Source organism: Parus major, chromosome 1 (assembly GCF_001522545.3).
Source record: "Parus major isolate Abel chromosome 1, Parus_major1.1, whole genome shotgun sequence".
Lineage (NCBI taxonomy): Eukaryota > Metazoa > Chordata > Aves > Passeriformes > Paridae > Parus > Parus major.
In genome coordinates, this window is record NC_031768.1 from 30,908,858 (window position 1) to 30,934,391 (window position 25,534).

Genomic DNA, 25,534 nt, shown 5'->3' on the forward strand with positions numbered 1-25,534 from the left:
ATCACTGTATTACATGTAAGCAAATGGCATGACTAGAGTATCATCTCTGGCCTCTAAAGAGAAACAGCTATGTACTGAAAACCGAAGATCAGAGTTGACTTCACTGACACTTGTGATGCATCATGTGTGAAATATTACAAAGCCAAGAAAAAGATCTTGAAGGAACTGGCAATACTGAAGCACCAGTCTGCTCACATCAGAAAGGCAGTTTGCAAATATACTCTTTAGCCAGGAAATATTTCAAATATTAGCAATCTTTTAGACCTTCATGCTTTTCCAGTTCTGAAAAGAAGGGACTATACTTCTGTTTGAGAAGCTCAAGTCTATAAAAACAAAATGGTAGGGAAATAGCCATAACCAACACCACATCTCACTAATTTAATATTCCAGACTTAAGTGCCACAGGATAATTATAGGTAATAAAGGCAGAAGACACTAAAAAGGAATTCTGATGTCATGATTTTGGTTTTTTTTTTTAATTTTACTCTTTTGCTGATCATTCTGAGTTTGAAACAGCAAGTCTTGTATTACATTTGGCTGAGATACAGCCTTCCTTGTATTCTTTAAGTGTGATGTTACCCAAATATACAGAAATAGGACCTCATAAACCTCATCTGTTTTTCCTGCCATCAGACATGGTAAAATCCAGGTAGGGAAATGTGCAGCAGACACCTCTAATGAACCTGCATTCCAAGCAATAATCTCATATGGGATGCTCTCCAAACTGCAGATTATCAAACCACAATGATCTGCACAAGTATGGTTGTAGTTGATGTCAAATTTTAGAGCAGAATTTCCCAGAGCAGTCACTTTTCATTGTGAGAAGATGGTATAGACACAGACCTTCAGGCACACATGAACTATCAAAGCATGTAAGATTTTGCTCCTGATTCTTTGTCCTTGCATAATGCTAGGTGAATCTACACTGATAAAAAACCCTGATACCATAATCTAGATGAGAAGATGCTAATTAACAAGGGTGAGGTGCCTGGTCAAATGGGTAAAGAAGCCTGTGTTAATGATCTTTACTGCTGCAACTCAACTCTTTCCAAAGTCTGAGTTAGTACCTACAGTGTTTTGTAAGCATGTCCTTGTAATGGAATTCATGGCTGTTCCAGTGATCAAAAGGTAGATTATTTTAACAATGGAAATCAACTCTTGTAAATTTTGGAGAGATGAGTTCTTGACTTACTGGTCCAAAACTGACTTGAAAAAATATATAGCTATTTATTGTGAAGCAAACACAAATTGAGAAAATGCTCTTTTGAAAAAGAAATTAACTTTTTTCTTACTGCATATAGTTTAAGCATCTCTGTAAAATGCTCACTTGATTTATGAAAACTGATACAAATCTATTACTGAAAAGCAAAAGATATGAATTCAGCAGATACATTCTTCCTCTTCCATCTCTTATTCCTTCTAATGAGACTGGAAAGAGATATGAAGTCAATCAAAAACTTCCTAGATCCATTTTGAAATGCTGGGAATATAGGTAAATATACTCAGTATTAAATTCTGGTAATTTTTTCATGCATTTTGGAATTTGACATGTTTCCCCACCATGTATTTTTTTTCATTTAGCATCTTTGGCAACTGTGGAAACAATTGTAAATAAAATGAGTTGTCACACAACATATCAGAAGTGTCACAAGGGTTAAATCAGTATCCTGTCATACAGTATCCTATCAGACAGGGGTGAATAACAGATGCCTAAAGGCAGAAGTGTAATGTGGAAATCATACAAAGTCAGGTGCCCTGGACACTGTCCTAGGCTCAGGAACTTCCTGAGCCAATGAAGAGAGTTCCCCAGCCAGAAGATCAGACCAAGCAACCTCCAACAATAAGAACTTGGGTGCTGGCTTGTAACGTATACAAAACAAGCTGGTCTTACAAGGTTACCTCTAGAGACTGAAAAATAATGCCTTTTGTGCCCCATTCTGAAGAAAATGCTAGTCTCCTTAGACAAAGGAAGCCTGCATCATGTACAAAATTAGAGAATTAGTGAGTAGAGCATTCTTTCTGCTTCACACAAAACCGGTTGAGTGACACAGGCACTCAAGTGGTTTCTTTACCTGAAGTTAAGAGTAGCTGAAGCATGTACATCTGCATTCTCAAACATGTCTCCAACTCAGAAAAGCAAAAGAAAACAGAAGGGTTTTGGTTTTGTGTATGTACTAACCTATAAGTTGGTTGTTTCTTAGCTTCCAGATCTCACTGACTTTTAACAGAGAAAGTTCTTTGACACTAGACAAAAAGTTGGTGCCAATGTAACATACTAAATAGAGCAAGTGCTCTGTTTTAAGTTAGGAATCTTACTTAGACTCCACACAACAAAATCATGCCTTTTCCAAACAGTTATCAAAACCACATATACAAGTAGTAGAGTTTATCCAACCATGTCACCAAGTGTGATTGGAATGAATTTAGAAGTATAATGAACTTTCAGCAGCATTGTGCAGTCTAGCATGATATGTGAACAAAACCTGAGGCAGATCTGGATGAAATGTAAATTTACTGTCAACAATTTCTCACATTCAACAAACTCCAAGGGAAACAAAGTTTCCTTTAGCAATATTTCTTTAAAATTCCAACAGTCTCAAACTCTCAAACTTTAGAAGTGTATCATATGTACTGTGTAAACATTTGGATGTACGTTATAGGCAACTTACTTTTAAGTAAATGTACTTAAAATGTAGGAAAAATAGAAATCTAAATTATTAATTCTAAATAATTACTCTGGTTGCTAAAATTCTTCCTTGTTTTTTCTTATACAAGAGTTCTTGAAGAAAACACACTATTTTGCCAAACTTTTACCAACCTCATATTACTTGAAGGCTTTAAGGATATTTGTATCTACTGTATATATAGTAGATGCAAACATTTCATCTACAGCTCAGGAAAATTTCCAGTAGCTAAATTGTTAACAATATCATTTCTCCATTTTCTTACCATGCTAGTCCTCCCTTAAGTTTTGCACAAGTCAAGCCTTACAAGAGTGTAAATCAGTTTACACTGCAGTACAGCACATTCATGATAGGCCTTGACTTTCTAAATGCACTCTTTTCATTTGTCTTGTTCTTAGTTCATGTAATTAGAAGTACAACTGTAGGTAATGCAGTCTAGATTCAAAGGGAGGTATATTAAGAAAGGTTTAAGAGAGGCTGTACTCTACAGATTTTTACCCACTCTGACACTATCTTGTCCTTAAAGTAAAACATGTCCCTTACATTACTTAGAGTAACATAAGGTCTCCATGCCTGCAAGAGGGTCTCAATATTTGAACATCGCCAAGCAACTGCTTTCAAGCCCAGCTTAAGCTTTCATAGAATATTCTGCCAAATACTAGAGCTCACAAACAAGAAACATGATAACATTACAAAAATCCCCTAATCTAAACACTTCGAAGGAAATTCAAAATGAGATTATCAATATAAAACTGAAATAAAAAAAACTTCAGAATACTGCCCTACAATGAGAAAATTTTGCCTGAGAATGGGACCTTGCTCAAATTGAGCGAATCAAGAATCTCCATTCACCATAGAAGAATATGTTGATCAAGGATTAAAATATTACTGTAACCAAAAGTATAATTTCATACATTACAAACCATTTCTATGAAACAGGGGTAGGATGTAAACTTCATTTAAAATAACTCCACATTTAAAAAAAAAATTGATAACCAGTTCTAGCTTATATTATATTTTATATCCTAAAATACTCAATACACAAGTGGTCCATTATCAAAAGGGACCTCTATCAAAAAATTTAGTTGAAGAACATAAATTTAACTTTCGATACTGTCAAACTGAATTTACAAAGGTGAAGGCATTGTACTGAGATCTGCGAAGACCCACATTCTCCCATGAAGTAGTTGCAAGGACTGAATAGAAACTGTCCTGTAAAATTATTTTTTAACCTTCACCCCAGGTGACCATTTGTAAGACCCTCTAATATGAAGACCTGTCTTAAGCACAGAAAGTCATATAGATAATGACTGTTATGCCAAAGTAGCTTCTGAGCAACCAACTCCCAAAGCTACAGAGAATAACATAACAATTACTGTTTGTAGGTTAGAGCACCTCAGTTATTTCCATTTAACAACAGGAGAAAGTAACAGTTTGGTAGAGAGAATACAAGGAACAGAATGCTGGTAAAAAAGAAGTCAGCTAGTTGGCAGTAGTGGAGCTGGCTTTAAGAGGAAGGTTTTCTTCTTCTCTTTAAAGCTCTGAATCTCTGATACTCAAGATGTTGCAGAATTTGTTCCAGAAAAGTATTGGTGTTGCTCCAGAAACACAAGAAAGAGGCTTACACATTAAATAACAAGTTGAGTATTCTACACTTAGTCCAAGTAGTCCCCTGGCACAGTGATATGGGAGAACCTGCCTCAGTTCTATCCCATTCCCAGAGGCTTAATGCATGCAGAGAACATCTGGGATCTCTTCAAGTGAGCTGAAGATTTGCATATCCTTTTGCATATCCTAATATACAGCATGCATTTATTTTGATAAATGTGAGATTACCTGGACTACCTTCAAAGCAGTAGAATATGGTAGTGTTTACTTTATATTAAAACAGCATTAAAAACCCTCCAACTGTTATAAACAAGAAGGCCACTGTAATCTCATCTCCAGGTGGAATACAGGAAGTGTGTCCACAGCACATATTTATCAACTTAATACAGGTTTTGATTTTCTGAGATCCTTAGATAAGTAACTTTTATTAACTATTATTCCTGCTTAAGTTGGCATGTTTTTGAAATATCTGATTAAACACACACACTCTTAGCAGACCAAAAATGTCACAGGAAGAATGGTTTGACTTACAACTGAAAATAAATATTAGATTTTTCTTTAGCCTAGGTATGATACCTGTTGATAGCTCAGCATAAACATGAACTTGGAACAAGTTTGCTTTCCTAAATGCTACATGCTACTTATTAACAAAACACCCTTTGGGTATAGTACTTAATCAGAAACTAAACATGCATTTTATGCCTTTTCTAAAGCCTATTAATAACAAAGACAGAAAAGCCAGAATTTGAATGTGAAAATCCTGTCTGTTTTAAAAGGCAAAAAACCCAAAAACTTAAATCTGCATTATCTGACTTCCAAGGTGCTTGGCACCTGCAGCTTGTTCCCACCATAAGGCTGAGTTACTCAGCATTTCTCAGAGTTGGTTCACAGATTTTAAACTAAACTTTGGGCCTCCAAATCTAAACCTTTTCTAAAACTGTTTTTGGCAATTTACTTAAGTTTCAATAAATCAGAAGAAGATTTCTGCCTGAGACTATAGCCTAAATGACAACAGATAAATTAATGATATACACCTACCAAAAAATCCCACCAAAATCAAAGAAGGAACACAAAGAATCAAGATCTAACACACCTTATTTTAGGTTCCTTATGTTAATAAGGAACAAAAGGCAGCAATCCCCCAGTACAGTTTGCATGTATGGTACAGAGCCATTCCCAAGTAAGAGATCTGTGCTACTTTTAACACTATATTAGATCTATACTATTTCTTCAGTGCGTTTAGCTTTGACAAGAACAGATTACATTAAAAGCTGAAGTATAATGAAGAATGACAAAGTATTTATGGCACTGTCTTGGATTTACTTGTAGCAAGGGAAAAAAAAAAAATCATCCTTGGAAATCCACAAAACAAAAAAGCACACATAGCTTTCTTCAGAGCATAAGCATGCTAACTCTAGTTAACCTTTAAAAGATATCTCAGAGAACATCACATTTATTTATAGTAGAAAAAGATGCATAAAATACATTGCCAAAATCAAAGTCTGGAACTACTATCAACCGAACACTTCTATAGTTTTTAAAAGAATATAACTTAAATCAATAGGTAAGTTTACCATAGCTCTAACAAAAAGCATACTGCTCTACAAGTTTGAATTCACACTGCACTCACCAAAATAATTTATTAACTATAACCTAATTTTCTCGTAGCAGAGATGCAGTAGAGTTTACCACTTGTTATTGTGCTATTCAGTTTAGAAACTCAGTAACTTCTGACCTAGGACCTACCAGGTTACTGACATTAGGAAGAAAAACCACAAAATCACACAACTTGAAGGAAAAAGAGGGGCAGAGTGACTTACTGTGTCTTTAATCAAAAGTAAAGCAATAATAAATAATAATAGAATAAAGCAAAGTCTAACAATTTTGTTAGACTGAGTACAAATAAGTTTGGTAAAATAAGGCATTTTTGCGTAGCTTCGTTATTTAGTTTATTTTTTGTATAGAGGTGATTTCTGGAAAGCTACTCAGTGCAAACAACACACAGTTACAGCTTCTCTTCTTTCAGAAAGGCGCAAGTATACACCATGGCAATACACAGGAGCTTCCTCGCACAACTTTGTAGTCACCACACTGCACACCAGTCTTACCAACAGAAAAAGCTACTATATTTTTGTTAATAATCTGTGGCTCATCTGTAAATGAAAAAGCCTTTCATCCAGCAGCAGTACTGGCTGAGGATGGGGGAAGAAATGCTGTGCTAAGGCACACCTGGGCTGATTTCATTCTTCCAGGCTGAACTGGTAACAAAGTGTTTGAAATGCCTTCAGTGCAGTTTACATTGGTATAAGTATCAATCATGCACAGAGGCTCCATGAAACTTATTCCAGAACCACTTTCGACTGTTGGGAAAAAGAGGGATTGGAGATACCTATACATAGTATAGTTCATGATAAGACAAGACTATAGTAGTTCTCAGAGGAACTAAGAGATACATTAATGCAATGCTTAATTTCCTTCCTTCTCCCTTTTGTTTAATAGCAACAACAACCAGTTGCAAGGTAGAGAACATGGCACTAATTTCTTGGAGGCTATTTGTTCTCCTTGAGGCTGTATTTTCACAACTCAACATTACTGTTCTAATAATTACAGATCCACGGTCAGTTTTTTGCCACCAAAGTGATAGTAAAACTGATATGCTCGGGTACATGCTCCCTGACACAGATTATAGTCAAGCAGAAGGGTAATTTCACCTCAGAACATTATGTTCTAGACTTAAAACCATCCACTCCGCAGAGCAGCTGTACAAGTACCTAAAAAGTACAAGTACCTACATCACCAAAACCACAGCAGCTGCCAGGTCGCTACATGATGCTTAAGACAGAGTATAGCAGCCCTCTGCAGGTCAATTACACTTACAATCTATTAATGCAATCTATGTATACAACCTTCTCTATCAGCTTTAAATGCTTCTTCTATTCATTTTCTGGGTTTTTGTTTGTTGTTTGGTTTTTATGGTGGATGGGCTTTTTTTTTTGTTGTTTTGTCTGGTTTGCTTTGGGGATTTTTTGTTTGGTTGTTTTTTTGTTCTGTTTTAATTTGCATAACTAAGCAGTCAAAAGACTTTTCAACTTACTGTTCATGGAAGTCCAGCATTGGTGGCTCAAACCGGAGAGGTCGGCAATTTCCCCGATACAGGGATACACTGCAAGAAAAATTGAAATGCTGTAAAAGATACTACTAAATGACATTTTTGCTCCCTTCCCATCTCAAATAGCCCTTTCTTAACAAAATGTTAATACTAATAAAGCAACTAATTAAAAAGCATAAACAAACAAAACAAACTTGTCCAGTCAGAATACCATAATTTTACAACATGATTATGTGGTGTCTCCAAGAAAGATTATGCAAGACCACATATCTTGAAAATGGACATAATTGAAGTGTGAACCTCTCCTTTATATAATGATGGCTGAGTGAAACAACACACTAAATAGGTTTACATCATCTCCTACTGCAATGTTCAAGCATTGCTATGGAAGATGTTTTGGATATTGTTCAATGTGTAACAGTAATTTACATGCACATCCTGAGTTTCTCCAGCTACTTCTGTACTAGTACATAAACAATCTTGGATGATTTGAAGGTACTGAGGCCACATGTGAGAAAACACCCAATATTGTTCAAAACTTGCAATATCCAGAAGACAATCACTCTGCTCTGGAAACATCCCTTAGCTTTGCCTTCTCTCCCCAGAAACTCTTTAGGAGAAATCTGGTCGATGAAGACCAAAACTTAAGTATCACTCAAACAATCCAACAGTGAAGTCAATGAAGTACCTGGAAGCATTCTCTACTACTGCCTATTTTATCAGTACAGTTACATAGAGCACAATAGTTAACCCACAAAAATTATAAGTAAAAAATACAAAGCAGTTTAATTGATGGAAACATTTTTTATTATTCAGAATGATGTGAATGTGACCACAGATTAGCATTTTTGTAATTGTAACACTTTAATTGAGCTGAGTAAAAATCCTATTCATACAAAAAACAAAACAGTAAGACAACACAAAAAAAAACATCAGTAGGGAAGACTAAAGAATAGAAGAAGATTGATGGGGAAGACTAAGGAATAGAAGAAGATCAATGGCTCCTGAATGGCAAGACCAACAGCTGCTTTTTCTTTTTCCTTCAAATTTTTTTTTTTCTGATATTAAACCAACATTATTGTTTTAGATCCTTGTTTTCTGACTCTGTATCTATCCTAGATGTCCATACAGAGCTGCAGCCACTTGACCTGAGTAAGGAAAGCTACTCCATAAACACAGGTTTACCCAGAACTATACACTTCTGCCTCAATAAGGAGGGGCAGCCAGGAAGTGGGACATGCACATGTGGCTTTCCTTATGAAAGCTGAGGCCTTGAGCAAAGATCAATCCAATTCCATCCTGTATAATTCCAAGAAAACTAATTATTGATCAAATTCAGATGTCTTTCCATACTCCAGAACCACTTCAACAAGGAAGCTAGAGTTTAAGAATAGGCTAGGAAATCTTAATCATATCCTTTAATCAAAATCAAATCAAAAGCTTTTTAAATAATATTACAATGTCTCAATGACTCACTCTAAAACTCTGCTACTGAATCTTCACACTCCAAGTATAATACACAGCATGCTAATCAATTTCCAGCACTCTATGTTTGGATGTCAAAGCATCTTCAATGCTACAGAGCCTAGTCACTACAAATAGCTTGGTCCACATAAAAGTAATAAAACACTATCAGGACAGGAGTGTGCTTAGTACATCCAGTCAACCTTAGTATTCAATATGTGTGTGTGAACAAATGCCTTGTGTGTGCAGATCATAGTACAACAGAAGTGAAAATACAAGAAGACACCAATAGGAAAAACTGTATTCAGATCTACAAAAAAAATTAAAATCTTGCTACTATAAAGTGCAGCTGTGACACATTACAGTTGTCAAATAAGAGAGTGCTTGGGTACACCTTCTCAGGCTAAAGTCAAACCTGAAATTGTAGAATAAATGCTCAACAAATTCAAGTTTACAGAGACACTGGACCTAGGAGAATACAACTAGAAAACTATATAAGCAGTTAGGTTTGAAAAGGATAAATCAAGTGACTAGTATGTCTTCAGAGTTTACAGTCTAATTTTAAAAACCACTTAGAGTGCATTTCTAAATGAAAAACGTCAAAAAGCTCCTGTACTCCCATTGTCAAGGTAACACTAAACTGAAACCACTCATCTTAAAGTGATCTTGAAAAGAACTCTGTCCATTTCTTCAGAAATTAAAACTTTGGATGGTTAGCACCTCCTTTCCATTGGTAATTATTGGTAGAATGACATAGTAATTCCTTTTATGGAAAATATGAAAACTATTTACAATATTTACAAAAATTATAATTAATATCTTTATTTCAAATGCATTGAAAACACTGTCAAGAGTAACTTGGCCTAACTTGAACAATCATGACATACTCAATCCTCCACATATGTGTAAAGGTTAGGCAACATTTTCTTAGGCCACTGAGCTATATTATCCTGGAAACCCAGTTGGACAACACAGACTTTTAAAATTTGTTACATTTGGTTAAAGCTTGGTAAAGGCAACATCATAATGAATGCAAACTATTATAATAAAAGTAATGACTGTAATAAGATTCAAACAGGAGCAAGCAATATTAGGATTCACAAACTATGCCTACTGAAGAACCCAACATGAGTCAACTTGCAGCAGACTAGAAAATGATTATACTGTCTGCTCCACTGGGCACTTGCTCACCAAAGGCTGGATACACCCATGGGTAGGGCAACTTTACAGCATAATGACATGAAGTTAATTACTATCATATGCATGTAGAAATATGGCTGCTGGTCTTATATCACAATTTAAACATTTCTCCTTCCCTTCCCCTCTAAGTTTTCTAACTTTTCAAGACAAGAAGAACAGCATGAAAAAAATAAAAGATGCATCTGGAAGAGAGGACTGCTGATACCTGCCAACAAGCAGACCAAGAATTGGCCAGGAGACATCTGAACCCATAACTGAAATGTTCTCAACATCTTTTTCTTTCTGCAAGAGTTTTGATTTTAAAAATGATACTTGAGAGTGAGATACACATAGTCCCCAGCAGGATCATTATCCTTCCTGCTCCATCCATGCTGGATCTGAGTGGGCATTTACCTCCACTACTAACCAAGATACTGATGCTACCCAGGTGCAATTCACTGAAGCACAACTTCATGTCTCAATGATGTTTGTCACAGAAGCTGTCATAAACATGGTCAAAATAGCAATGCCTGCAAACACTGTAGCTGATATAGGTGCCCATCTGTGCCAAGCAACAATATTCTTCTGTCTTAAGGACATTCTTCAGCATTTCCATAATGCTTTGCTATTTATCAGAGTACTAGGTGCTCAATTTTATATAATCAATGCATATCTTTGCATTTGGAGATGAAGAAAAGGCTTGTCACATACAGTATTTAAAGATTTCTGCAAAGTTGGGCAGCAACTGTGTCTCTGTATCCTCACTTTACCTTTCTAGCTGTTCTGGGATTTCTGTAGGAGTTATGTGCTCTGTGAATCTTATCTGTAAGATCTTTAATTGCTACTGTAGAAAATTCAAATCTAACCATACCACACATATATTTTTTCCCACATTACTTCAGCAGTTGTTTAAAGGGTTTTTCTTTCCTCTCTTGTGCCACAAATTGTAAAGAAAAAAAGACAGTAGAATTAAGCTGCGAACAGCTTAATTCTCATGATTTTATTTAGCAACAAGAACTCTTCTTAGAAAGCTGCTACTTTTTTTCCATTACCACAAAATCAAATAAAAGCATATCTAAAAATAACTATGTGAACCTTTAAAATGACAAATTGACAAATACTTTCCAGTTGGTAGTTTTTGTGCCAGAATCCTCGAAAGAGCCACTGCATACTTTTTGAACTAAAAAGTAGGTAACCTGAGTGCATCCACAACTTATTAATATTTAAAAATGAGGTTCAGCTGCATATATCAGAAAACATTTTTTTTAATTTTTAAAGCAAGAGGTTTTTTTTTAAAAATATGGGCATTAATCACAGGTTCAGTGAGAAAGTGAACTCCCACAAAACAACTGACCGCTTCAGTATCTGACAGAAGCTACTGATAAAAATGCATATGAATAAAAAGACTAGCAACAACTTTTTTCCATAAACTACCCAGATAGTAGCTGCCTCAGATATATCAATATTAACCTTGTATCAGGAAAACACACTCATACCAGACCAAGTTCAAAGCTAACAATTCCCAGGGGGGAGTGTCTGGGGAAAGAACAGGGAGAAGCTTGAATAGATGCACTGTAACCTGACCATGGGCATGAACAAAACAAATTAAATTGGTAGTTCATTTCCATCCTTCCAATTAGTGCTAAAAAGTAGATCAAAGAACTGAATAAACTGTTTAAATAGGGAAAAAATATTGGCAAGCTATACCGTGCTAAAGATGAAGAAGTAATCTCTAATAAGGACAAGGAAAGAAAAATCATCTAGAGGAGTATTGTTTTTAGCAATGCCATTGAAAAAAATCACCTAGAAAAAGACTTAAAGAAAAGATTCATGCAAAATCAATAACAGCAGTGAGAGAGAAAAATAGAAGCAAATTTGGTATTTACCATGTAATGTGTTATCAGAGAGCTTGTGAAGCAGATTTTCATCATATTGTGACTGAACTTCAAATAAGCCAGCACTCTTAAGTGGAACAGACTATTTGTTTTCAGATATCTAAACCAGTGTTTTAACAGAACACACTCTATAACACTGAAGTTTCCCATGCAATACAAGTTTCCAAGCAATCTTCTTAGCTGAGAAATTAAAAAAATCCTGTAAGCAATCTAGTCCATGGCTTTAATCTCAAGGACCACCAAATTCAGTTGTTTTCTGGGAAGCAATATTGCAGCTAATCTGTGGATGTCAATATAGGTATTCTCTTTCTGCCATTGAGATTAGACAAGATACTATGCCATTTCAACAATCTCCATAAAGTCTGGCTGTATCCAAGACACAGAAATACGCTAATCTGTTATCTTTCATTCAGCTGTCATTGCTGTAAATTCATGTTCTCATACTTGCAATCTGACTGACATACTGCAGCACATAACTACAGCTGGTTTGTATTCCTGTCCACAGCTGGAGATTTCATAGGTTTTTCAAAACTTGCAAAAAGAAGGATCTTAAGCCCACAATTAAGCAACTATGCACACAGTAAAATAGGAACTCATCTGAAATGGAAAATTCTTTTACTAGATTTCCTGAAAAGGAACAGAAAACAGGTCAGGGATAAAATGTAACTGTATTTACTGAAAATGCTCTATGACAGTTTGCTGAATGCTACTGTAAAAGAAACAAGTTTCATTATTACTGTTCAATGCATGCATTAAATAAACAAGAATATCTTATGATTCTTCAGAGAAAAATTAGGGACCGGGGTAAAAAAGAGGCCACTGGTTTTCCTTCTCAGATATTATACATGGCAAACTCTTCAGTAACAGATTATGTCTTCAAGCCAGAAGAGGATAAGACAGGGTCATGGGTTGTCTAGTCTGGAGAAAAGGAGGCTCAGAGATGACCTCACTGCTCTCTACAACCACCTGAAAGCCATGCAGCCATGTAGGGGTCAGACTCCTCCCAGGCAACCAGCAACAGAACAGGAGGAAATGGCCTCAAGCTGCGCCTGGGGAGATTCAGGCTGGATATCAGAAAAAATCATCATGTAGTTAAGTACTAGAACAGCCTCCCTAGAGAAGAGGTGACATCACCATCACAAAATGAGATGTACAACTCTGTGATATGGCTTAGTGGGCATGGTGGCACATGGCTGAAGGCAGGATTTGGTGATCTTGGAGGTCTTCTCTAACCTTAATGATTCTATGATGGGACAAAGGAACATGGGGAAGCATCTATAGAAGAAACCATCAAGTTTTTCTTCAAAGAGTAGATCAAGAGCTTTTGAAGCAGGCAAACCTTCTCCTCAATAAAAGAAATGACAGAAAAATGATTTTTAAAAAATCTACAAGCAAAGTCTTAGTTTTATTACACAGAATTACTCTGTGGTATACATTACAAAGTGGATTAAACAATTATTCAGTTTTTTATTCCACATGTGAAGTTTCTTCCTCATGAATCGCCACAAATATGATCAGAAGGACAAACCACCTCTCCGGCAAAGACAGGCTGGGAGAACTGGGGCTGCTCAGCCTGAAGAAAAGGCTCTGAGGTGACCTTGGAGCACCTTCCAGTACCCAAAATGGGCTACAAGAGAGGTGGAGGGACTTTTCACAAGGTCACTTAGTGCTAAGACAAGGAAGAAAGGGCTTTAAACTGAAAGAGGGAAAGTTTAGATGAGATATTAGGAAGGAATTCTTTATTGATGAGGTAGTGAGGGACAGGAACTCAGCCTATGGCAGAGGGATGGAAATAGCTTATCTTCAAGGTCCCTTCCAACCCAAATCATTCTATGATTGAGCTGTTCAATATTGAAAATTATCTCACATTTTAGTTTCATTTCTTCTGTTTGAGAAAAATAATTTTAAAAATCCCATGGTTTGTATCTGATCTTTTTTTACACTAAACCTTTATTATTCCTATGAAAAGTATCACAAATCCTATGATTGAAATCTGCATTAAACTTTTACAAAGATTCTTACCTTTTCTGTTGATATGAACTGAGGCCTAAAGTTGTCTCAGTCTGTAAAAGAAAATAAAAATTAAATTTAAGAGACCGACAGCATTATACCCCAGTGAGGGAAAAACCCCAGCCTAACAACATGGCAACTGCAACAAGTTAACAATTCAGAGCTTGAAAGAAAAAAGGAGAAGTTCTGAACTGAAGCAGAAAATGTAAATTGGCTTTTTCCAATTAAAGAAATTAACTTTGCCCTTGAACAAGAACTGTGGTAGTATGTCCACAAACTACAAAACAAGCAGCAACTTAACCTAAAAACTGAGACAAAGAAAAGGTCCAGGAAATTATAACACAGTATGGAGCAAAAGAAAAACCTACCATAGATAGCTATGAGAAACAAACTACAAAGAAAAGCATATAAACCAAGAAACAGTCCACCAATTATCTCATTGATGTAATTTAACACCTAGAAAACAAAGAAGGCTATAATCTCCATTTGACTAAGAAACATCATCTCCTCCTCTGCTAATGATCTTCTAGCCTCTATTATTCATACCCTTCCTTCCACTCTGCTGGACATTTCAGTTAATTACCTGAAAACAAGGAGGTTAGGTGTCTAGGGATTTCCAATTGTTTACTCTTGCCTAAGAAATACCAACTGGTTTAGAAGTCTGCATATGCAGTGTCCTTCTGATACAGCTAATGTTAAAACATACCATACTTGGAAAACTTCTGTCTTCCCACGGGATTTGGGAATCAAACTGAGGATTTCAGTCATCCTCTTAAAGACATTTCATGGCCAAGCTAAATACTTATCTCCTGAGAGTGGGAAGAAAGCTAACAAGTCTGAAAAAGTCTATAGTACACCTTGACCAGTTCACCTCTAGTACAAGGATGTCGCTTGTTTGCAAGGGTAATGCAAACTTGCATCTCATTCCAGAAGTAAAATTCAAGTTCCTTTTTTCTGGACCCTTCACCGATTCCTATTTCAGCTAAAAATTACACCTTCTTTCTTGTTTTGCTTTTTCTAAGCTAAAAGATTTTTTTTAACTTGTTTCTTAAAAAATATCTTTACTTAAAATATAGATTCTTTTATTACAGGAATTTTGATTTTGCTATTTGGAGACACTTTTTAGAAATTTTATAATTACTCCTATTAAATAACTGAGTCTACAAACATTAATGCTTGATTGATGTCAAGGATTAATTCTGGATTGTACATCTAAGTAGTGTTCCAGATTTAAAATAAAAATATTTGGCTTATTCACCCACCAATTTACATCAAATTAAAGAAAGCTGGAAGTGTACTACATTGTAAAACAAAGCTAATCTGTTTGTAAGTTGAGGATTTATTTGCAGTTTTGAAGTCAGATGATGAGGCTAACAGGTTGAGATCCTATGATGGCAACTAAAACAGTCATCTGTCAGCACAGTCCCATCCTTGACAGACCAACTCTGGCTCTAACAAGACAGCACATTCTATTAAGTTTTAAATAATTTTATACAGAAAGTTGTTACATGTACTCTTAAGCATCAAAATTGCCTGTCAATACCACTAATATTAGACTCAGTCTAAAATCCCACCCAGGCCAACTTTTAGACAGAGGGCAGTGGAAATCAAATTTAACTCCCAAAAAAAGCAGAAACAAGTGGAAATACACAATTGACAAAAGTGCAGCTACTACATTGCCACAGCTGTAGTTAATTGTTGCGAGTTGAATTATCTGACTGCACATGCAAGGTTTTTCCCTATGTTCTGAAATTACTGATTTGCTAAGAAAATAGTAAGACAAATATTTGTAGATCGGGTTTAAAATTATAAATCACTCTGCTAAGACTTTGGAGTCTTTAGACTCTAAAGAGAACAGCAGATTCTGTATTTCTAGTTAGTAGAGACTTTGGACTTTGTATTTCTGAGATATATTTAAGAGCAAAAATTCATCAAAGATTCACACTTACAAGGAAAAGCCTGGTTTTTGCTTTCAGATGTCCATTAAACACAAGTAGTATTATAAATTCCTTTTAATTACACTTTCTGTTTTTTGAGCAGGAGCTGTTTGCTTTTTGCTTTGTTTGTTTCTGTGGGTATTCTGTTGTGTGGATTTTACTGGGGGTTTTTAGTTTGTGTTTTGGATCAGGGTCAATCAAGAGCAAAGAAACAGCATACCAACTTCTGCAACTATAGCATCATGGAACTAAACCAAAAATAAATCTCATGTGGCAGTTTCTATAATTACCGCTCATTTTTATTACATGTCAATCTTTCAAGTCATGCAGTAAACAAAAACATACAACTGTGTTCAGTTACAAGTCCTAAATACTTTTTAAAATTTGATCTCCAGGTATAATTGTACTGCAATTGCAGTACAACTATCTATTGTACTGCAGTCTGGCCTGCTATTTTTCCTATGTGACTACACAAAGCTTCCAGGAACTAAAGCCATGTACCTGATCAATCCACTGCTGATTTATCAGGTAAAGAGAAATAGAATTATGCTCTTTAAAAAATATAGCTTTGTCTTTTCTTCCATAAAGAATACATTGTAAAAGAGCAGAATGTGATTTATACAAAACATTTATTAAATCTTATCTGTATTGGAGAAGCATTACAAATAACAAAATATGTATGTTAATGTACAGATCAGGAAGTATGATGCACATGCACACTATTAATATTTCAAGATATATAATGAGATAAGTTACAGGGAAAAAACCCTTCAGTTGGATTAATTTCCCAATCCAAATCCCTAACAACAAAACCTAAGGTCAGCACAAAAGAAATAGTAGAAATACACAACTGAGTGAGGGGAAAAAAAAGCAAGAGACGGAAAAATCACCCCTTTTTACCTGTACTATGATCCTTCTGCCCAAAAGGCTGTGTTTAAGCCTTGAAGATAGGTGATTCTTTTATAATTTATATTTTTTTAATTTCAAGACAGCATATAACATTTAGGCTGTTGCTCCTAACAGCATCATGCCATAATTTAATCTCTTATATAACCCTAGAAGGATTAAACTATAAACCAAGAGGATTTCAGTATAAAGATCTTGAGAAAACTTGCACACAGTGAGCTAGAATATTTGAAGGCAGTCAGCCAACACCACAGTTTCAAGACATAAGAATAGTTTTTCTCCACAGGCTTATATTCTCAAGACAGATTTCACAGAGAATCTGTACCTCGAAGTAAACTTTAAAGAACCAGTATCATTGGGGAAGACACCAGACAATCTTGCATACACAGAGAATCAAAATTTATACCTTACAGCCTGATGGCTGTCTCTAAAGAAATACCCAGGTTGTTTACTTCAACCAGAACATGAAAACAAAAAATCCCACCAAACAATCACAACCACCAAGTTAATTTTAATGTCTCATCAATTTGTTATAATAGCTATTCTTCACTTCTTGGTAAGAGTTCATATTACCTAGCACTACATTCAGTCATCTAAACATAGATATCTGCTGCCACTTGAGATAAATGTCCTAGGGCAGCCTGCCTGGTCTCAGACTGACACCCAGAACACAATTTCTCCTACACTCTGTGCCATATCTGCAAGGTCCACGTAGATGCACAGGACATCTCAAATAGCACCGGTTACCTATGTTTAAGCAACTGAACTAGAAGGTCAGAAGTCTTCAACAAGGACAGTTGGGGCAATGCAAGGAGGCAGACCTTCTTAATCAAGACCTGGGGTTTCCAACACCAAATATATTCCTTTAATGTTAACAAAATTCTCAACAACCAAAGTTTTCTATATTCCTACACAAGAGAGTATCCACACCAATTTAAAAGACTGTTGCAGTCTAAAAGACTCAGAACATTTTACATCTTGCTATTTCAAAGTAAGGCTGGTTCCTTCTTGTAGAAGAGCTACCTGCTGCTTGCAACTAAATGTTGAGAGATAGCTACAAAATCAAAACAAAAATGGCAGCTGAAGTCTTCATTATTGCACTCATGAGCTCTATGCTATTAACTAGCATAATTAAAATAAATGTAATTAACGAGGAATACCTTGCTTAAGGTAATAAAAAATGAATGCTGTAACCTGAAAGGTAGCTGAAAGTGGACTGAAGTCATTCTTGCCCCAGTCTTTCATGATCCAAACTCACATAAGGAAACAAAAACATCATCAGTTGACTGCGGCTGATGCAAGATGTGCTATTTGCACTGGCTTTGCAACAGTCACTCCTGGGCACCAATTACTTTTAATCTAAAGCCTGGGGATGGCAATTCTTCCAGTACAAGGAGTAGAAGAACTTCAGCTGCTCATAAGCAATGGCAATGAACTAAGATGGGTCTTATGCCTTTGTAAAATCACACACATGGGAAAGAAAGCTCCAGGGGCCATCAAGTCAGCTGTTGCTCAATGGAGATCTCATTAGTGCAGGTTGCTCACAGCTTTGGGCTATCATGTTTTGGGTATCTCAAAAGACAGAAATTCTGCAACTTCTTTTAATAACCTGGTCCAGTGTTTGAACATCCTCAAGTTTAAAAGTTTTTTTTTCTCGCATAGGTTTGGGAATCTTTGTCCAAAACATCTCATCCTTCCACTGTACACAAAAAATCTGGTTCTTGTTAATTCCACACTGCCCACAGCAATCACTTTTCCTCTTCGTCTTTTCTCTTAGTAGTTGAAAAAAATACATCCAAACATGAGAAGCGTTCCAACCCCTGATCATCCTGTATTACTCTGCTGAGCCTACTCCAGTATGTCAGCGTCTTCCTCACACTGGGTAGCCCAGACTGGACACAACATTCAGCTGCAGCCCCACAGGTGGGGGGGAAAAAAAATCACACTCTTTATCTTCTGGGTCCACATTTGTTCACAATTCTGTAGGCTGGCAGTTGTCTTTTCTAAAACAGCACATGGACAACTTATGGTCACTACTTATGTTCAACTCCTCATGTCTTTTCTGCTGTCATGGCCCAGCCTATCCTGTAGCACTGGGTTGTTCCTCTCAGGTGCAAGCCTTGCATTTGTCTGAGCTGAAAGTCACGAGATTCCTGTTAGCCTGCTGAAAGCCCTCTCAAAAGCAGCCTTGCCTTCCAGTGTAACAGCTACTTTTGCCAATTTGGTATCATCTCCAAAGTCACTGAGAGTACTCTCCATACTACCAAGTAGACTGCTAAATACACCATTAAGCAATGCTGTCCTCAGTTCTGGGCTCTACCACAGGTAACCAACTGCCAGCTGAACTCTGTCCTGCAGAACAAACCCACTAAGGTCAATGGTCCAGCCACTTTAGTGCCTACCTACCAGCCTGTACCCTTAGCACTTTGGCTAGACAGATATCAATAGAGATCACATCAAATCCCTTTAAAAAGGCAATATATAAGATAAAAAATTGAGTAAATTAAAAAACACTAAGACTTTACTCCCCGAAAACTCTATTGCTGATATACCGGAACTGAATGTTTGCCACTTCTGTTAAGAGAATTCCTTGCTGTGCCACTGAGAATGAAGTACAGATCATGCAGAAAATACTAAACTTCCACCAGTAAGAGATCAACACAGCTGAGTCCCACAAAAGTAATTTGGTTCCATGTCTTCTGTGTTACAAAGCCACTGCACATCATATTAAGGTCCTGTCTCTCTGTCATATAGGCACATTGTAATTCTCACTACCAGTCTTTGTAACAAGCAGTTTACAGCAACTTATGAACAAACACAGCAAATATGTATGAAGATATACAAGCACAGAGGTTTTCTTTTCCCTCCCTGTTTCAGCTATTCTGCAAACCAGTAATTATCAGTAAAATATTTTCAAGAAGTTTGACTGCAAAAATGGTTTCATATACTTATGATTATTGCAGCAGATTCATGCTAAGATAATTTGACTGAAAAGTCTTACCTTTTCCTTTTTAATTTTAGCAATACACTACTTTAAAAATGCTACTGCATAAGCAGAAGTTCTTTCCAAACAGTCTGAATTAAAAAAATAGAAATCATTCACTCTAGAAAATAGTAATCCCAACTGCACTGTGCAGAAGAATATTAGATACCCAATGCAAAAGCTCAAACAACAAATAGAAGGACCTGGGACACAGTTCTTTATTAACTAAGAAAAAAAAAAAAAAAAAGAAAAATTTGCTCTGAAAAATAAATTTTACTTTGCCATTCATTTTTCAAAGTAAAGTCCTCAAAAAGTGAGCCAGTATGATGGCTTAACATGAAAGGACAAATTATTAAAAGTAACAGTTGTAGTTTATTTCAGCCCTCCTAATAGTTGCAGATGATATCATTGTCAGAGACATGAAGCATCTGTCAGGTCTGGACAAGGATTCAAATAATCAGGACACATGTAGGAGATGGCCTGACACTGACATAGCGAAGTTCAGCTGAAGGAGAGCTTAAATGTAAAACTGGGAAGGGAATAACTGATAGCAAACTAAAGAAAACAATGTGCCTGTAAAGCACAGTGAAATACAAACTATATTAGCAAACAAAATGCTCTCAAAAATGTACAACTCATTTTGGAATTACTAAAAGAAGTGTTACCAGACAGGGAAGGAACTACTCTGTCCTCTCTCTGAGCACAATGTCTCAAATAACTGCTACACTTTAAGTAGTGACAAATAAAAACCCAGTAAATTTAAAGAGTGTTGTAAAAAACTTGCATGAAGAAGCTGAAGGTAGATTTTAGCAAAAAATTACCATGATGATGAGGCAAAACAACCTAAGAAAAAAACCCAAGTACAGGTACCTTTGAGAAAAAAGCAGCAGCAAAACCAGCATAGGCATGAAACTTACATACTTCTTTACAAGTTTTAAGAACAGAAGATTCACCTGCCAGGCACAGCCCACCTACACACACCACCACCTGAAAAATGTATATATAATCTCCCAAGGTCCATTGCAATCAACCAAGTCTATGACTCTGAAGTGCCCAACAATGATTCAGACATCTGCAAACCACCTACTATTGAAGAAAAAACCCAAACCCTGCATTGCATTTACATTAATACTATTCTTACCCTATGTTTGGCATCTAAATGATTATGTGAATTAATTTAATAATTTTTAATTTTTTTTAAAAGTTCAAAAAGTTGTCTTCTTAAAGGGCCCAATTGATGTGAATAGACAGAATGAAGAAATTGCCTGGTTATTTCAATTTAATCCACAGGCAGAAGTAGCATAAATTTATTTAAATAGAAACCTTTAATCTGAACAAATATGCTATAGAGTAGAATTCTCATTTTCGCTCTGGCAAGACAGAAGGTTGAACTATGTGGTACAGCACTTTTTAAACCACACTGTAATTCCACACCCAAAGAGTACAGTCTCTACTTTTGCTAGTTATCCAGTAACATGAGCTCATGAAATGTCCATTGTCAGTTTATTTTTACCAATTAAATGTTTTTCTACTTATATATTTAAAGATATATTCTCTTTTAATAAATAGCTGTTTTCAGTCAGACTAGTCAAACCAAACTTTTCAACACATTCCATTTATGTTTTACAACAAAATTTCTAAAATGTATTGAAAGACATAAGTAGTATTTTACCAACATTATGTACACCAAATTAGTACAAAGAGCCAGTATCAAGAGGGTTGACACTAACTGGAAGGAATTGGCAGGAATCCCTAAAAATAAAATTATTCAAGGCTTGGCATTTGATTTACCTTACTTGTAAAACAACTCTTTCAAACAAGAAAAAGCTTGGTTCTACTCAAAAAACACCAGATTCTTGGGGAAGTGGAGATAAACCAAGACTGGAGATAGCTTTGATACCTCTATGATTATTAATCACTTTATGTACTGAATTGGTTATTTTTTTCTATTAAAAAAAAGCAAACAACCTGAAGGTAACATAATGTTAGACAATACCAATTTACTACTACATTATGGTATCTGTAATTAACAACAGACATTTGTGAAAGCTTATGGAAAGCCCAAAAGAGAAAGAGTGGGGGACATCACAGTAGGTTTAAAACTTTAGTAACTGCTGTTCACAAGATGTAAATCTGGTTTTACAACAGTCTAATTGCTTTTTTTTAATTGCAGTAACCAGTCACAAGAGGTCACCATATTAATATCTACATGAAAAAATCCAAATAATTTGTAAGTTGAAGAATACAATGTACGTTATTGTTCTGATATAAAGGAAGTGGTTTTACTTACCTAGGCCTATTTGGCTTAAGAGCCACAACCATACAAAAACATACAAACCATTTATCAGAAATTTTGTCTCTCTTGTTTTGTTTTAAATCAAACATTCAACAACATATTAAGGGAAGTGGCAGCCCAATGAGATCTAAGGTACTGCAAATTTTATGGTGCAGCATGCAGGGTTGCTTGACTTTGTCCCACCATAATATTGCTACATCTTGCAATAGTCGGTATAATTAACAATCCTTTTACTTTCCCATCTTTATATGACTTATTGAATGGCTCACAGCAGTACCATTACTTTCTAGTCTAAGAACTAGTAGTTAATAGAGTGCTAAAATGAGTTTCATAACCTTGTTATGTCAGTTATGTCATCCTAACTACTACCACCATCTCAAAATTTCAGCATATATTCCTTAAAATTAACTTTTTTCCTCTTCAGACCTAAAGAAAACTGACAGGAATGGAAACATCATACATGAAAAACAACTCTTTGCAGCAGTAATTACTTCATTGCAGTAATTATAATTTCTTTAAATCCAGTGGTAACTTGGTTCCAAGAACTGCCTTTAGATTTGGGAATCTTGCAACACTTGCAGTTCCTACATATGAGATAGCTAATTGCATTCCAACTCCAGATCAAGATGAGCCTTAAACACAAAATATTCCCCAATTTTTCTGAGAAAAAAAGAAAACTGGAAAGAGAGACAGGCCAGAGAGAACCTGTGTTAAAACCCATGAGTTTTCCCAACACAAAACACCAAGGAATCAGAACCTCTGCCCACAGCAAAGCAGTCTGTTGAAAGTAATTTTAGAAAGTCCAAAGGTTCTGTGGACTTGAGCTTAATGCTTACTTATTTTCAGAACTCCACTAACCCACGAGTTCAAAAAGCAGCTATCAAAAAGATGAAATATTGCTAGTTCAGATGATTTACTCAGACTACATACCTGCAATAAATCTCCTTCATCAAAACGTAGCATTTCTATTATGCCATCCGACTGGATGAAAGCTGCAAAGAAAAACAAAAAAAATAATTTAACAAAAACCCATTTTGTTATTAAATCGAAAGAAAAATTTAAACATCTAAAATCTGTTGTATTGCATTTTGAAGACAGAGCTATGACAAACCAAAATAATAATGCAAAAAAACAAACACAAGTCTGTGACACCAAGTTTGCTCAAGAAGTACCACACTTGGCAAATTAGTCTTTTACTTTAAAAATGTTTAACTCCGAAGGGAACAACTTATTCTAGGGTCCCAAAAAAGAGTGATTGTACCAAGCTAACTCTATACTTCAACAAATATCACAGGCTGGGTACCTGAACAACTGAGTTTAATACATCTAAGCCCACAAAGAGTTCAGATACAAACAGAATTTCTGTTTCATTTACACACCAATAATCTTAACTGTACATCTGGACAGCCTCCTTCACACTTCAGCCTAATCCTTGGCATGGCAACAATCCACTCCATCTTGATAAGAATATATTAAAATTTGAAACAGTTTAGAAGTGTTTGCACCATAAGACTAGACTCCACAAAAAGTCCATGCCCCAGTCAAATACAGGATTCTCAAAACACTCCACTCATTTCCTCTACATGTTTTGTCAGGCAATTATTTTTCAATTCTTGAAATGTAGGGAATTAAACTTTCTTCTAAAGACAAAGAAATAAGGGCATTGCCCTTCCTGTAAAATATAATAATCTATACAAGAATGAGTATTATTTAAAGAGAAAATAAAGGTTCAAAGAGTTCTACATTTTACTCCCCAAAAATCTACTCACTCACACACACACACACAAAGGAGGTCTTTAGAATAAAATGCAGTAGCAATCTCAAATGAGAAAACTGTATTTTTTTTAAAAAAGTCCTGTAAGTAATTCTTCTTCTACCCTATGTCCTTTTTCCATGACTGTCTTTATCATTTACCATTTATGCTAGATTAAGTTCAGTGAGTGGTAACATTCCTCTCTTTCCAGAAAGAGGAACTTCAACAGGAAGAAATGAAATATTTCCCAGTACATAGAAGCACAGTGTAGGATTCTGGAAGATGGATTTTGAATCCCAGTCTGAAAAAGGAGGCTTAGACCTTTATCTCCCACTTTGAAGCTCAGTGTTCTAACAAAGCCCATTATTACAATGTCACCAACAATGTGACTCTATGATGCTTTATACAAAAAATTTCAGTACTTTTAGAAAACAAAAAGCACTCTTGGTAGACAGGAGTAAAGGCACCTAACACACAGAGAATCGTTAGCTTTGACATCTATTTGCCCCAAACATTTCCTCACTGAGTGCTTTGCTGTCTCCTCACTCAGTACCCAAAATTCACTACATTACTTAACATATCACTATTTGCAAATCCCATTTTGCATCCCTGACTTCCCCACACATTTTGTTATCTTCTCCTTGAAGGCACAAGCTCCACAACCTTTCTTTCATATGGCCCAAAATAAAAGTTAATAGATTGCTGCTATCATCTCCAAAAGTCGCTTTTATAATGCAAAAAAACCCTCAAAAAAATTTAAAAGAACCCCAAACAACAAAGTTTTATACAACTATTTTTTTAAACTACCATACCACATAATTCTAATGTGTTACAGGCTGAGAAAGCAGCCCAGCTTAGGTGGAGTGTGAGAATCACCAGAGAGGAGAAAGGGGGAGTTCAAACTATAAACAACATGCATATCCTGCAATATTTACACTGACACTGCAATATTTACCGTGGCATGAAAAGTCCTAGTCAGTTGTGTCAGCAATAAGTTAGTATTTTTTGCGTGTGTGTTTATTGTTATTACCTTAATGTTACTCAAAACAAACAAAATCCATCCTTGATCCAAGAATCAGGAGTTTGGTCAATCATTTATATTGAAGAGCTATACAGAACATACGGCAAGAGATTAAAAAGAAACAACAAAAAAAAACCCAAACCAAAACAGCATTTAAAAAGCTGTTACAAAATCAAGTCCTACAGTTTATGAAATTTTGAGCTTTTAAAACTTAAATTACTGGAATAGGTCTGCCAGTTTAAACTTTAATGCCAGAATAAAGAACAAGTGAATTCTTCTCAATTTAACTGGCAATAAATATGATGCAAAACATTCATTTAATGGTTGAAATTTGGTTTTAAAATCACTGAAAAAAACTCTAAGTAGTCTTGTAGGGCAAGACATTAGAAAATGAAGCTTTGACAGGTTAGGTTAAAATGCAGAGTAAGACAGTTAATCATGATTTCACAGAAGTGTCAAGGCTTATCCTCTGCACAAGAATGCCAAATTACAGATTAACTAGCAGAGACGAAAAATTCTCAGTTTTTAACTTGAGAAGAAATATTGAATGAAGATATATTTTCTCATGTACTGGATTTATTGGAAGTTCAGCAATCACAATTTAAAAAATTCTAGATACAAGCAAACCTCACTATTAGACAGAAGGAACTGCACCTCTCAAGTTGGACTTTTTGGCATTCTATTGCTTT

At 35.7% G+C, this 25,534-nt stretch overlaps 1 protein-coding gene across 2 annotated transcripts in view; it reads right to left on the reverse strand.

Annotated features, from left to right (window-relative positions):
• TMEM131 (transmembrane protein 131) overlaps window positions 1–25,534 on the reverse strand; it is a 90,944-nt gene that overhangs the window by 48,642 nt on the left and 16,768 nt on the right. For both annotated transcript variants that reach the window (XR_004496903.1, XM_015623156.2), the window contains exons 2-4: window positions 23,002–23,063; window positions 13,962–14,002; window positions 7,387–7,455 (exon numbers count right to left, since the gene is read on the reverse strand). Coding sequence is in view for 1 of the 2 variants with exons in the window: in XM_015623156.2 (XP_015478642.1) it covers window positions 7,387–7,455; window positions 13,962–14,002; window positions 23,002–23,063 (172 nt within the window). In the remaining variant the exon portion in view is untranslated. The remainder of the gene's footprint in view (window positions 1–7,386; window positions 7,456–13,961; window positions 14,003–23,001; window positions 23,064–25,534) is intronic.